General features: G+C 49.1%; 2 protein-coding genes across 8 annotated transcripts in view; one reads left to right on the top strand and one right to left on the bottom strand.

The window, feature by feature from the left end:
- The window catches only part of LOC108247555 (zinc finger protein 2 homolog), a 461,981-nt gene that overhangs the window by 95,397 nt on the left and 355,607 nt on the right, over positions 1-10,977 (bottom strand). The gene's annotated exons all lie outside the window — the stretch shown is intronic.
- Positions 4,734-10,962, top strand: pik3r3b (phosphoinositide-3-kinase, regulatory subunit 3b (gamma)). Of its 3 annotated transcripts, XM_025010490.2 has the most exons (10): positions 5,119-5,221; positions 8,174-8,244; positions 8,520-8,634; positions 8,870-8,968; positions 9,036-9,216; positions 9,375-9,500; positions 9,573-9,862; positions 9,969-10,043; positions 10,125-10,295; positions 10,553-10,962. In XM_025010490.2, exons 4-10 carry the CDS (start codon positions 8,940-8,942, stop codon positions 10,749-10,751), a joined length of 1,071 nt encoding a protein of 356 aa, XP_024866258.1. In that variant the 5' UTR covers positions 5,119-5,221; positions 8,174-8,244; positions 8,520-8,634; positions 8,870-8,939; the 3' UTR covers positions 10,752-10,962. The 3 variants fall into 3 exon arrangements, with proteins under 3 accessions (XP_017291294.1, XP_024866258.1, XP_037837194.1); XM_017435805.3 differs by lacking the exon at positions 8,174-8,244 and having other exon boundaries at positions 4,734-5,221; XM_037981266.1 differs by lacking the exons at positions 5,119-5,221; positions 8,174-8,244 and adding an exon at positions 7,287-7,328.

Below are 10,977 nucleotides of genomic sequence, written 5' to 3'. Positions count from 1 at the left end.
CAGACACAGATGTGTGTGTGTCCTAATGACACTGTGTTGCTGAACGGCGCTCTGTGTTCAGGAGATAAGCTTAGTATAGTTATAACAACACCGGAGGGGGCGGGGCTTCCTTGATCTGTGTCACAGCTTCAACACGTCTGTGTGTGTGTGTGTATGACTGTGTGCGCGTGCACGTAAGTGTGTGTGTGTGCGGGTGCACGTGAGTGTGTGAGTCACTCTAAATTATTAAAGCCCGAGCCGTCACCATGTTTCCTCCCCAGCTGCCCCCCGTCCCCTCGTTCTGTAAGAAGCGTCCTTTGTTCTCTCCTCTTCGTCCCTCGGCCTCAGATAGATTTCTATTGTCTGCCCCACCTCCTCCCCTCCTCCTCTTCGTGGGTAATCGCCCCCCCCTCGCGCACCATGGCGAGCGCCGCAGCTTCATTTGCATTTTGCTTCTCCTGATTATCAGAACTTGCTGGTGATTAAAGCAGAGACGTCTTCAGAAGACATGTCTCTGTCCTCTGGACGGTTTTAAAGATACTCTGTGTGTCCATGTGGACAAGAAGGCTGATGAAGCAGCATTTCTTGTCTATAAACTGTTTCACTTCATTTCTGCAGCTGAGCCAAAACACTGACTGTGAGTCTTTGTGTGACGGGAAGTTTCTGATCCGTCCGTCCCTCCATCCGTATCTCTCTGTCCGTCTCTTAGTCCAGTCTCTGCTCTGTTTGTCTCCATCCTCAGTACCGGTTGATGTCCATCATTCAGGACATGTGTGACATCGTGGTCCAGATCACAGCGGAGAAGCAGAATATATGTCAGGGACAGAGGAGACTGAGACGGGGGCATGGGCAGGGGTCATATTTCTGACGTCTCCAGTGTCGGGTCCATCCTCGCTGACAGGTGACCCTGGTTCTCCGGGCCCGTCGGGGGGGCAGTAACTGACCGGGCTGACAGCTGGTCACCGGTGAGGACACATAAAGTATTGACCTCCATGTCCCTCGGTCTTTAGGAGACACATGAACCTGCTGCCATTTCCAGGTGTCAAATACTTCTGACACCACCGGTCCACTCCGAGAGGACCAGGACGAACAGGACCGGGACGAACAGGACTGAGACAAATGGGACCGGTCTGATGAGGGACAACCAGGACCACCTGAGTCCTGAGAGAGGGTTCCTGAGCTTGACGAAGATATTGTTGTTAGTTTTTAAATGTTCTTTCTGGTTCTCTTACAGAACCATCAGATCAGAACCTTCAGAACTCCTAAAGTTGGGAAGAATTAATTGTTTTGTTTGGATTAACGAGCCTCTGGGCTTTGGTCTGTTTAGGCCCGGGTTCTTCTCCAGGAGGTTCTGTTGAGCTGAGCTCCATCAGATGGGCTCAGGAGGAACATGAGAACCGAGTTAATGAGCTCACCTGGATTAGCTGTGAGCACCTCAGCCCTAATGATCTGATGCACCTCGGTTCTGCTCTCCAAAATGAGTCGGGCCTCAGGGTCCAGCAGCTCGTCACAGAAATCATCTCGTTATTAAATCCTCCAGAACCTTCCTGAACGGGTTGGTTCCTCTGGTGGAGGAACTTGGACTCCTTCTAGTTAATCTCGTTAATCCAGTATAATCCAGAGGGATCTGGTGGATTAGATGGACCTGCACCTCCAGCTGGAGCTGCTCGCCGCCCTGCAGCGCTTAGATATTTGACTCCATTTTGATTTTTTTTCACCTATATGATGAAAACAATCTCACCTTTACTTTGAAATTAATATGACACTCATTTATCCCTCCAAAATAAAATCATCTCTTTCCTTTCAGTGAAGCTGTCTTCCTGTTCCTGCTGAAGAGCTTCTTCTCAGTCTGACCCAGAGTTTTGGACTCTTTCACCACTGTCTGTGGATCCATCTGTCCTTCAGAGCAGCTGAGTCATGCTGCGCTGCTGCCATGACAACCAGAAGAGGAAGAGGAGGAGGAAGATGGGTCTGAAACCAAAGAGGAGGAATCTTTCTCCTCAGTGCGGAGAAATGTTGATTTAAAGATGCAGCTTAGCACTTCCTGCCTGCAGGAGCTGCTTCCTCCGATTTCCTCTGAGTCCCTCTGAGTCCGCAGCAAAGCATCATGGGAGCAGGACCGCGGGGGACGCTTGCTTCGCAGGATGACATCATCCGAAGGAGCCGCTGCCCAGAGAGGGAGAGTTTCAGCTCCAAACACAGGAAGATAAAACTGGAGCCAGGTGGACAGGTGGTCAGGTGGACATGCAGGGAAACAAAGACACTCTCAGAACTCCACCTTCACCTGAAGGATCACCTGACGAACATGTTGGACCCCCCCTTTAATACACCTCATGATGAAGCTGTAACCTGAAGCCTTTTGAACCTCAGACCCTCAGAACCACCGAGCGCTGTCTCTTCTGTCCTCTGTCCCGTCCCCCACACCGAGTCCCCCGTTTGTCCCCCTGACAGTCAGAGTTTAATCCTTCAGAGGGGGACGGGTCAGGCTCGGTTCTGATGGGTGGTCCAGCTGTGACACCGAGGAGCTCTGTGTCTCTGTCTGAATCACTGCTTTAATACAGCACACACACACTCAGGAGGCCAATTAAAGCTATAAAACATCAAACTGTATTCTGAACAGGAGCTCATTTGTTGTCATGTTCTGATGGAAACCTGGAAGCCATCTTTGGTTCTGTGATGAGAGCAGCTCAGGTTCCCTCAGGTTCTCTGTGGAACGTTCTAAAAGTCTGAAAACCTCTGAGAAGAAGAACCTGTGAGCGTAACGAACACCGGCTCCTCTGATTGTTTAAAGTTCTTATCTGAAAGAACAGAGGACAGAACCTTCACCCTGTAGGACCGTCTAGGTGTCTCCTCGGGGCGCCTGCAGGGACGCCCTCGGCCTTATCAGAGTCCGTCTGCAGGTGCTCTGACGCAGCGCCTACAGGCCGGAGTTCTGGGAACCGAAGCAGCTGCAGCCACAGTGTGCAGATATGAGCCGAAGCTTCAGCGCTTAGAAACATCAGCTGAATTATTGATGCCCAAACCTGCAGCCAATTAGCTTTTAGTGGACATCGGACCGCTCTGTTGTTGAGCTTTTTTTAGTTTCAGCTCGATTTCAGCCATTTAACCTCCTGAAGAACCGAAGGGTATCGATGGGCTTTATTTTGACACTCCAGGTTCAGTCCTCTTCCTGTTCCTCTGAACATCCAAGCTCTAATTCTACAGGATCTGAGGGGGCGGCCATATTGGAAACACAGGAAGAAGAAAAGCATGCTGGGTAATGAAGAGGATCTTGTGTCACTGGTTGCCATGGTGATTCCCCAAAACGTCCAAATGAGGTGAAAAACTAAAGAAACTCTGCAAGAATGGTTTAAACACTAAGTGAGAGCTGAATGTTAGCTAATGGCTAAAAGCAGCAGAAGCTTCAGCTGCATATTTAATTTAAAACAAGGAGTTTGAAGGAATTAAAGTTCTCTGTGTGTTCTTGTATGTAAGCAGGTCTCTAGTTGTCTCTGATTGTCTCTGTGGATCTCTGAGGGTGTCTGAAGGTCTCTGAGGGTCTCTGTGGGTCTCTGCAGGTTAGACTCGATGGTTTGTCCCAGTCTTTGGTGTTTTTGAGGCACTGAAAGCTGCCGTTGGTCTTTTGTTGCGAAGGACTTTAATTCCCATCCTCCTCCTCTTGTATTGGGGGGGGGGTCGTCAGGGTCAGTTCCTGTGTCATTGTCACCCCACCGGCGAACGGCATCGATTAATCCCGTTTGACTCTCTTCAGACGGGCGCTGACACGAGCCATCTGTGACAAAGACAGTCCCAGCTTCCTCCTCCTCCTCTGTCCACCGAAGGCTTCAGGGACAGAGGGACATTTGGCGGGGTGGATGGCAGAGCGAGGACATCCTGAAGTAGGACACCAGGATGGAGCAGCTGGTGATGTGTAGATATGATCATGTAGACGAAGCTCATGATGATGATGATGATGATAATAATAATAACAGGATTATAAAGGAACTCATTTTGCCAACACGAGTCCTATGTAGTTAAATCTGAGTGGGCTCAGGGGGTATGTTAGGGAGCACTTACCTACTACCACACCAAATTTAAACTGAAAATCTGTAAAACTGGAGGAATTATAACTGGGTCAGTTGGCTGTGGCAGCTATCTTCATTTGGGTAACTGGATGTGCATCCAAGGATTCATTCAAGTCTGTCCAGTCGTGTCTCAGATATTTTGCTAACAGACAGACGCATAAAGGAGATAAGAATCCACTTTTATATGAGATAAACAGCTGCTAGTTGTTTCTGTTTTTAAATTGATTTATGTTTGTGGTGAAGGAGAAAACCCCGAAAACTGCCGCCCCAGTGTTATAATCCGCTGTTGTGGGCCCTTCTTCCTGCAGCTTGTTATATCACAGCCCGACCTGCTGCCGCAGGAGGACTCCTGGAAACCAGCAGCGGCTGAAGTCATTCTGCTGCGAGAAACCCGACTGAGCATGCGCGAGGAGGCTCGTCAGCCGTGGGCGGGAACAGCAGGAGCTTTTCAATCCGAAGGGCAGAAGGGGGTGCACAGTGTTTTATAACGACAGTCACGATTTGTAACTTAAATTATTGGACAAAACTGCTAATATTCTTTTATTTAAAAATGTTTTTGTGTCTACTTATGATGGTGATTGTTTGTATAAATCTGTGTTTTCGGACGGTAAAGTTAAAGAACACAGGCAAGCTCCCCCCCGCGGGGCGCGGCGGAGTGGTTCAGTCCGGCCGCTGTCACTGCTCTGCCTGCCTCCTCTCGTCATTGCTCGTCTTAAAATGAATCCGACAGGACGGCGGTTTTTACGGAGGAGAAGAAAATGAGACAGTAAATGTGGAGCTGGCATCTACTAATCCCTCTGCTGGAATGATGATTTTAAAAGAATAATTTATATCCGGACAGAGGAGGGCCTTCATGAAGAGCACCGAGCTGGAAGCTTGGTTCTGTCGGAGAGCCGCCGCTGCTCGCATTTTAGCTATTTATTCGATTCTGAAGCAGGAATTCAGATAAAGGACTTTATCGTAGATAGAATAACTTAGTGTTTTTTTTTTAAATTAACGAGTAGTTTCGTTTTTTTGTAGTTTGTATTCGTTTGTAAGTCGGTTTCGCGACGCTGAAGATATCATGTATAACACGGTGTATACGACGGAGCGAGCCGGGGAGGAAGGAGGCTGGCGGGACGTGATGATGCCTTACTCCACCGAGCTCATATTCTACCTGGAAATGGACCAGCCCCCAGGTGAGTGCCGTTTCTTCTGCCTGGAGGGGGAGCAGGTCGGCGGGAGGGGGGCTGGATGTCGGTTAGACCGCAGCGGGACGGCGGTGCGGACAGGGGGTGTTGTGTTTGGTTTGGTGTCCCCCTGAAACCGGAGCCCAGGAGTCCGTCCTGCTGCCGGAGTCCTGGCGAGATTTTACCGACATTTAAACATCCGTGTAGCTTCATCCTCTGTTTGAAATGACTGCCTGCTATTATGGCATAAAATCAAATGTTGTTAGTCCTAATTCGGCTTTAGTTTTAAAGAATATACTTTTTATAGTTTCTCTGCAGACAGAAATATTTGCAGGTTTTTACGCCGCAGATTTTCAGGCTCCTTTAGGAAACAATGAAAGTGTATTTTTTCCTTTTTAACCAGCCGACATATTTGTCATCTATTTGCAGATAATTTGATATGAAACCCTTTGAGGCTAAGATGTAGACAAACCTTGTATTTTACTGTAAAACCGTCGTTAAGCGGAGATTTGCTGGTCTCCGTCTGCAGTCGGTTTTGTTCTGGATCCTTCTGAAATCAGCTTTGGCCGACATCCTTACAGGAGGGGGATGGGACTCGGAAAGATCAGGACCCCGAACAAAACCCTGACTAAAACCCGTCCAGACCTTTTCTCGTCTCAGCAGCCTTCACTGAGGCTTATCTGGACCTCTTTGTCTCCATCTCTGCCCAACTGTCAGCCTGAAACGGCCATGTTTTATTCCTGCACTCATTCATTCATTCACTCATTCACTCCTGGGGGATTGTGCCGGTGTCACTTGGCTCCCAGAAGCCCTGAATGGATCCTGGTGCAGATCTGGGACCAGTTTCCAGGAGGTGCTGTTGGGTTTCAGGGTCCAGATGGGCTCAGATGTTGAAGGTTCTTGTTCCTGCAGATTTATTGACTCCTAATGTTTGGTTTCATTATCATGTCCTGCAGCTCTGAGGGTTCATTTACCTGCAGCTGAAGCTAACCTGTTAAAGTCAAGTGTTTCTGTTAGTCTGAGCCTCAGGTGAACGAATAAGGGGGGGGGTTTTGTGGCGCCGAGCAGAGCTCAGGAAGTAGAAACGGAGGATTTCTTTGTGTGTGGCGCCAGATGAGCTCATCTTTGTCTCTGTCTCTTTGTTTGACTCGTTGGACGTGTCTTTATTCTCAGACCGGAGCTGAAGCAGTGAAGTGCAGGTACAGGTGTGTGTTAGCACAGGTAATAGCCCCCCGGCTCGTCTTTCAGTGGAAAATCACTGGCAGCTGCTGCCAACATCAGGACTTATAAACATCCATATTTAATCAGATGAAGCAGAAATGACCCCTGAGGCTGAAATCTGTCAAATATCAGAGATTTCTGTCTTTTATAAAGACGTTGTTAAAGCAGCTGAAGCTCTGATGTTTAACTTTAAATGAAAGCAGCTGTGAAGACGGACGTCTGCGCTCGTTTCCTGGCTGATAGTTTGATGCTTCGGTCTCCAGACTCTGATAAAAACTGATAGCACAAAGGTTAAACCGTATCTCGGAGGGCCCGAGCTGGCCCGCGGGCCTTGAGTTTGACACGTGTCCTCTACGTCCTCACAGATTAGAGTGCAGGGGGTCTACAACCTGTGGTTCAGGGGCCACATGTGGCCCAGAGATTGATTTTTCTTATTTCTGACCTCAGCAGATAAGACGGCCGTCGGCTGCTTTAGCTTCTGTTAGCTATTAGCTCTAAGAAGCTTTGTTTGTTTTAGCTGTTCTTCTGTCCAGCTGTGGTGACATGTTTGACACATCTGTTGGCTCACAGCGCGCTCATCGGTCACTTCCTGTCAGATGGTTTACAAAATAAAGCTCCCTGATGGACGTCCTGACCTGTCAGCTCTTGGTGTGTCTGCTGGAAACGACTCTCAGCTACTACCACACCACGCTAACCTCAGTGTCAGAGCTCATTTGTCTGAATCAACCTGTTGAGTCAGGGTTAGAAGCCCCGCCTCCTTCCTTTCTTTCCCGACTGAGCCCCGCCCCCTCCTCTCCTGATTGGCTGAGGGGGCGTGCCTCCGTTAGGCCTGGTTCTTCAACCTGACAGAGCTGGGGGGAGGAGGAGGAGGCAGCTGATGGAGGGAGGATGGACGGTAAATCAGACTCAAATCTTTGTTTTTTATTTAGTGCAGCAGGAAACCTGTTGGCTCAAAGATGGAAATATTTCTGTTTTTATTTCACTTTCTGTTTGTCTGCTGGCAGAAACCTGACTCACAGGAACACATCTGTCACGCAGCTGTTTCCTGACGGGGTCCAGATGTGGAGAACAGCCAGATGTTTCTCTGCTGGTGGTTTGAGTTGATTTCTGCTGAAGTTTTGTTGTTTCTGAGCAGATTTCTGGCTGAACGCATCGATCAGCTGCAGCTCGGCCCGTTGGTGCTGGTTCAGCTGCGTGTGTGTGAGAGTGTGTGTGTCTCTGCGTGTGTGTGTGGGTCCTTTGTCTGAGGGGGGATGCTGCACCGTTGGACCTCTTTGTTCGGCATTCAGCAGCTGTTTCTCTCTTGTTGTTGTAAAAACCTTTGGCTGACGTTCAGCTCGTTTGTTCTGTTTCCTGTCTTCAGGCTGATCTGATTAGAGATATTGATCAGTGATCAGAACATTTTGTTCCTGGTGTTCCTCAGAGCGCTGCTGAAACTTTAAAGACTGACTTCATGTTGACGGGTTCTTTTCTCTCTGTCTGAGACAACGTCTCTCACAGTTTTTGGACTTTGTCCTCACAGATGTTCCAGATGTTCTCAGCGTCATTCTTTGTTTGGTTCCTGCACAGTTTAAATGTCTAAAGAACTAAAACAAATCAGTTTGTCTTTAAAGAAAACATTCTGTAAAATAAATCCTGTTGGAGCGGACTTTTTGATTTTACAGAATAAAAGTTTAATTTGGATCAGAATCGGGAGTTTTATTAGATGAACATAAATAACATGGTTCTTTGTTTCTGCAGAACCGTTAGGGTCCGTTCTCCTGACTCAGATGGTCTCGAGCGGCGCAGCTTCAGGTTCTGCTGGTTCTCGGGTCAGTGATCAGGAACCATTGTTAAAGTTATTAATTTATTCTGACGTTTGGCAGCTGAGATATTTTACTAACAGTGCGATCAGTTTGGGATGACTCTCAGCTACTACCACACCAGGTTTCAGCTCCGTAGCTGTGAAACTGTTTTCTAAGGTTGATTAGCTGTGGCAGCCATATTGAAGATATTTTACTGACACTAAATGATGATATTAGTATATAATGTGTCGCCCTCTAACTTCCTGTCCTTGGCGCTTCAGGTTCTTCTTCTGTCTCCTCAGCTCTTCCTCCCAAGCCGCAGCAGTCTTCATCAGTTTGGACGGGAGGCGGCGCCAAGGAGGGCGGAGCCAGTGGGTCGCTGCAGGAGGCCGAGTGGTACTGGGGGGACACATCCAGGTACGGATGCTTCTGTTTACACCTCAGGAGCTGAGAAACGGGAAGTGATGTCATCAGACCCGTGGCTGAGAAACGGATAAAACTTGTGAACAGTTACTGACTTGACTGTGTGGCGGTAGCAGCTAGCTGTAACACATTTCAGCTCTGGGACATGTGCCGGACGGGGTCTAATTTAATAGGGTCTGTATTAAGCCACGCCCCCTTCAGGCGGTTCTGATGTTTGTTCCGTCTGCAGGGAGGAGGTGAACGAGACGCTCCGAGACACCCCGGACGGCACCTTCCTGGTCCGGGACGCCTCCACCAAGATGCAGGGCGACTACACGCTCACGCTGAGGTACCAGAAGCAGAACCCTTCAGAAACTGTTCCAGCTCATTCTGAACATTTTATTCTCGGTTTTCAGGAAGGGAGGCAACAACAAGCTGATAAAGATCTACCACCGAGACGGGAAGTATGGCTTCTCAGAGCCGCTGACGTTCCACTCCGTGGTGGAGCTCGTCGGCCATTATCGCCACGAGTCTCTGGCTCAGTACAACACCAAGCTGGACGTCAAACTGCTGTACCCCGTGTCCCGCGTCCAGCAGGTGAGGACAAACGATTAAACGAGTTCAAGCAGAGAGCAAAAATAAAACCACAAGAATTTATTAAAGCTCAAAGTTTATTAGACAAATGTAAAAGCACATAAAATCCAGAACGGGTTCCTCAGAGTGATGTCACGTTCAGATATTTCTGTCCTCCTCAGGACCAGCTGGTGAAGGAGGACAATGTCGACGCTGTGGGGAAGAAGCTGCAAGAGTTCCACCATCAGTACCAGGAGAAGAGCAAAGACTACGACCGGCTCTACGAAGAATACACCAAGACCTCACAGGTAGACTGGTACACCCACCTCGGTTCTGTCGGTTCCCTGCATCCAGCCGCTCACCTTTGTGTCGTCCCGTAGGAGATCCAGATGAAGCGGACGGCCATCGAGGCCTTCAATGAGACCATCAAGATTTTCGAGGAGCAGTGCCACACGCAGGAGCACTGTCGCCACGACGACGAGGAGGTGGAGTGCATCACCAACAACTATGAGAAGCTGAAGTCCAGGCTCGGGGAGATCCACGACAGCAAGGTCCGGCTGGAGCAGGACCTGAAGACGCAGGCCTTGGACAACCGAGAGACTGACAAGAAGATGAACAGCCTGAAGCCTGACCTGCTGCAGCTCCGCAAGATCCGGGACCAGTACCTCGTGTAAGTCCTCACCTCAGCTCTGCAGGTGGACCAGGCCTGTCCAGAACCTCCCTCATTCAGTGTTTCTGCAGCCTCTGGAGATGTTCTTATTTGTCTCTCTCCATAGTTGGCTCAACCAGAAAGGAGTTGGTCAGAAACGGATCAACGACTGGCTCGGCCTGAAGAACGAGAACCCTAACGGGTGAGTTTCTGACCTTGGGCTGCAGCTGGACGGGACAAACTGTTTTGATTTTCACTCCCGGCTCTCTGTGTTCGTCTGCAGAAGCTGCTTCGTCAACGAAGAGGAGGAAACGTTGCCTCACTGCGACGAGAAGAGCTGGTTTGTGGGGAGTCTGAACCGGAGCCAGGCTGAGGAGCTGCTCGGCGGGAAGCCCGACAGCACCTTTCTCATCAGAGAGAGCAGCAAGAAGGGCTGCTACGCCTGCTCCGTGGTGTGAGTACAGAAGCTGGAAATTCCTTAATTTAATGCAGCTTTGAACAGTCTGTAGCCCTGCAGGAATATTTAAACACTCCAGTTAATGTTAGTTTAATCTAAAATGAGTTGCTCCAAGTTAAACTTTTTGTTCATATATCTGCAGTCGACTGGGAGAAATGCCAGTATTGAGATGAGTGTATCTGAATAAATGTGTAAACTGCCTGCCATACAATGCCCCTGCAGTGTGTAAAAGCGATGGTTTTGCCTGTTCTCAGGGCTGACGGCGAGGTGAAGCACTGCGTCATCTACAGCACGCCGCGAGGCTTCGGTTTCGCCGAGCCCTACAACCTCTACGGCAGCCTGAAGGAGCTGGTGCTCCACTACCGGCAGGCATCGCTGGTGCAGCACAACGACTCGCTCAACGTCCGCCTTGCCTTCCCTGTCCACGCACAGGTGCCCTCTGAGCGCAGATGAGCCCCGCCCACAGGGAGAGGGTGGAGCTTAGCCACGGAAACAACCGACCAAACTCTGCTGCAACACATCAGCCAACTTGGAGCTACAGATATATTTTTACACAAACTGATTTCAGAGGGCATTCTTTATAAAGACTGCTTGATTTGCACAAGGAAGTTTTTAAATGTTTGTGAATGTGAAACTTTAAAAAAAGACAAAAAAACAAAATGGAGGAGACGTCCAGGTT

The sequence above is a fragment of the Kryptolebias marmoratus genome, linkage group LG18, assembly GCF_001649575.2.
Source record: "Kryptolebias marmoratus isolate JLee-2015 linkage group LG18, ASM164957v2, whole genome shotgun sequence".
Lineage (NCBI taxonomy): Eukaryota > Metazoa > Chordata > Actinopteri > Cyprinodontiformes > Rivulidae > Kryptolebias > Kryptolebias marmoratus.
The sequence above is the reverse complement of the archived record's forward strand: the minus strand, read 5'-3'. Positions and strand labels throughout refer to the sequence as shown.